At 34.9% G+C, this 2,460-nt stretch overlaps 1 protein-coding gene across 1 annotated transcript; it reads right to left on the bottom strand.

Annotated features, from left to right (window-relative positions):
- Positions 1 to 350: 350 nt before the first annotated feature.
- LOC101680795 (olfactory receptor 4K2) lies at positions 351 to 1,301 on the bottom strand. Its single transcript, XM_004781751.1, has one exon. It carries the CDS (start codon positions 1,299 to 1,301, stop codon positions 351 to 353), a length of 951 nt encoding a protein of 316 aa, XP_004781808.1.
- Between the last annotated feature and the right edge of the window lie 1,159 nt (positions 1,302 to 2,460).

Genomic DNA, 2,460 nt, shown 5'->3' with positions numbered 1-2,460 from the left:
GTGACAAGTTGTATATAAATGTTATTATCTTCTAGTTCCCCTTTAATCTGTACTTCCTCTTCATACTTTTTGTTCATCTTTTCCAGTGAATAGATAATGAGTATTGAATCTCCTACCTGGAACAAGGACTCTTGGCACTTCTGGAAGAAATTGTTTCTGTCAATTTGCTTTTCTGAAATCTAACATGTATTTCAAACATATGCAAGTAGTTTTAATATTTACAATTTGATTGCAATTTAATCGAATTATAATTTGATGAGAACTCCAGAAATAAAAGCCTAGTCACAATGCTGTGTACACAAAACTGTGACATACAATGCCCAGGAAGTTAAAACTAGTAGAATTTAAGACTAAAAATAATGCAAAGGAGTCGTCTTCTTGGGATTTAGAAGCCTATTTTTCAGTTTCCTCATAGCTGTCTTCACTTCTTGATTCCTTAAGGTATAGATTATTGGGTTCAGAATGGGAGTAAAGATGGTATAAAACACAGACAGGATCTTATCTACAAGGAAACTGTTTAGTGGCCACATATAAATGAAGATGCATGGCCCAAAGAACATGAAGACAACAATAAAATGAGCTGTGCAGGTAGAAAGGGCCTTAGAAGATCCTTTTGAAGAATGATGCTTGATAGTAACCAGGATCATAACATAAGAATTGAATAAAAGAATAAAGCAGGATAAGGCAATTATGCCACTAGTTGAGATCATGAAGAGGCCCAGAACATAAGTATCCACACAAGCCAGCTGGAACACTACAGGAAGGTCACAGAAAAAGCTGTCTACTTCATTGGGACCACAGAACGGTAATGTGAGAGCAAATATGACCTGGCTCATTGAATGCATGACTCCCACAACCCAGGAAGCCACCACAAGTGCAGTACACACCCAGGGATTTATGACTGAAGCATAGCGGAGAGGCTTGCATATTGCAATATACCTATCAAGGGACATGGCCATAAGTAAAATTATTTCAGTACCAGTAAAAAGGTGTAGAAAAAATATCTGGGTGATGCAGCCATCAAAGGAAATGGTTTTGTGTCCAGTGAGGTAGTCTGTAATCATCTTAGGAGTGGCAAAGGAAGCAAGTGACATATCAATGATGGAAAGGTTGGTAAGCAGGAAATACATAGGAGAATGTAGGTGAGAGTCAGCTATAACCGTGATGACTATGAGGCTGTTACCAACCATTGTTGCTACATAAAACAGTGAAAACACCATGAAGAAAAACAGCTGAAGTTCCCGGGACTTAAAGAGTCCCAGCAAGACAAATTCAGAAATAGATTTATTGGCCACATCCATTATCCTGATTGATAGCTGAAAACCTATATCAAAGTAAAAAAAGAGAAAATATGATTCTATTTAAGCAAAAGGTACAGGGCTCCACTTTCATAGACTTTGGTTCCTCTATGAAAACTTATCTTTACTATTCTTTCCATTTTCATTGGTATGTTGGTTTGAAAGATAATTATAGAATATTAGAGATCATAGTGAAATACCACTGAAGTCATAGGGATTGAAAATAACACTTTCTTTTTTGGTATTAAATAGCAATCAAACTGAGATTATATCATCCAGAAGGTATCTACTTATCTACATATTTGTCCATCTATTCATCTATATAATATTAAAGGTAATAGCTAAGTAAGCGCTTGCTCTGGGATGACAATGTGTTAAATACACACACACACACACACACACACACACACACACACACACACACACACAATTGAGTCTTTTAGAATTCATCCCTAAGAATATCCTTACTGAAAGAACATATAAAAATTGTATCCCATGTAAGTGCCATAGAAAGATTTCAATGAACAGTTGCAGAGCGCTTGTAAATTTCCAGAGATTTTTAACATATCCACAGATAAAGAATCTCATTGAACTGATCAGAAACAGAGAAAATAAGTAAAAATCCAATGTAAGAAGACTGCTTTATTACCAAGTTTAGTACTATATAGTTATATAGCCAGTTATATAGTCTGTTTTTCTTACAAATATTTGTAATTCTATGATTTAAAATTTTACCTTTGTCTCCTTAAAGACTATATCACAACATTTCTATGGGAAAGAGCTCAAAGATTAAGTTCTTTAGTTTCTCCCCTGTTTCAGTTCTCCTTTTATATCTGCCAACATATGTAAACTGTTTTATTTATCTCAGCTCCAAGGAAAAGGGTTAGGAGATTGGAAGTAAGAAAGGCAGAGATTTAAAATCTTTCAGTAGAAATTATTTGTGAAACACTTAAGCTTACCAGCTGTGCAGTAGAATCAGGGCTTTAGGTTATTCTGTATTAAGTAGGATCTGATAGAGAGCATATAGGTAATTTTAAATATAAATAAATGACCTAGTTGAATCATTAGTTGTTTAGCAGCTCTAGAAAAAATGTTGTAGGAACTTGGGGATTGACCAAAAAAACATCTTGCAATGGGATTCATTAAATAGGAAAGATGGTGT

The sequence above is a fragment of the Mustela putorius genome, unplaced genomic scaffold, assembly GCF_011764305.1.
Source record: "Mustela putorius furo isolate JIRA1106 unplaced genomic scaffold, ASM1176430v1.1 tig00003896_pilon_pilon_pilon, whole genome shotgun sequence".
In the NCBI taxonomy this organism is placed as follows: domain Eukaryota; kingdom Metazoa; phylum Chordata; class Mammalia; order Carnivora; family Mustelidae; genus Mustela; species Mustela putorius.
The sequence above is the reverse complement of the archived record's forward strand: the minus strand, read 5'-3'. Positions and strand labels throughout refer to the sequence as shown.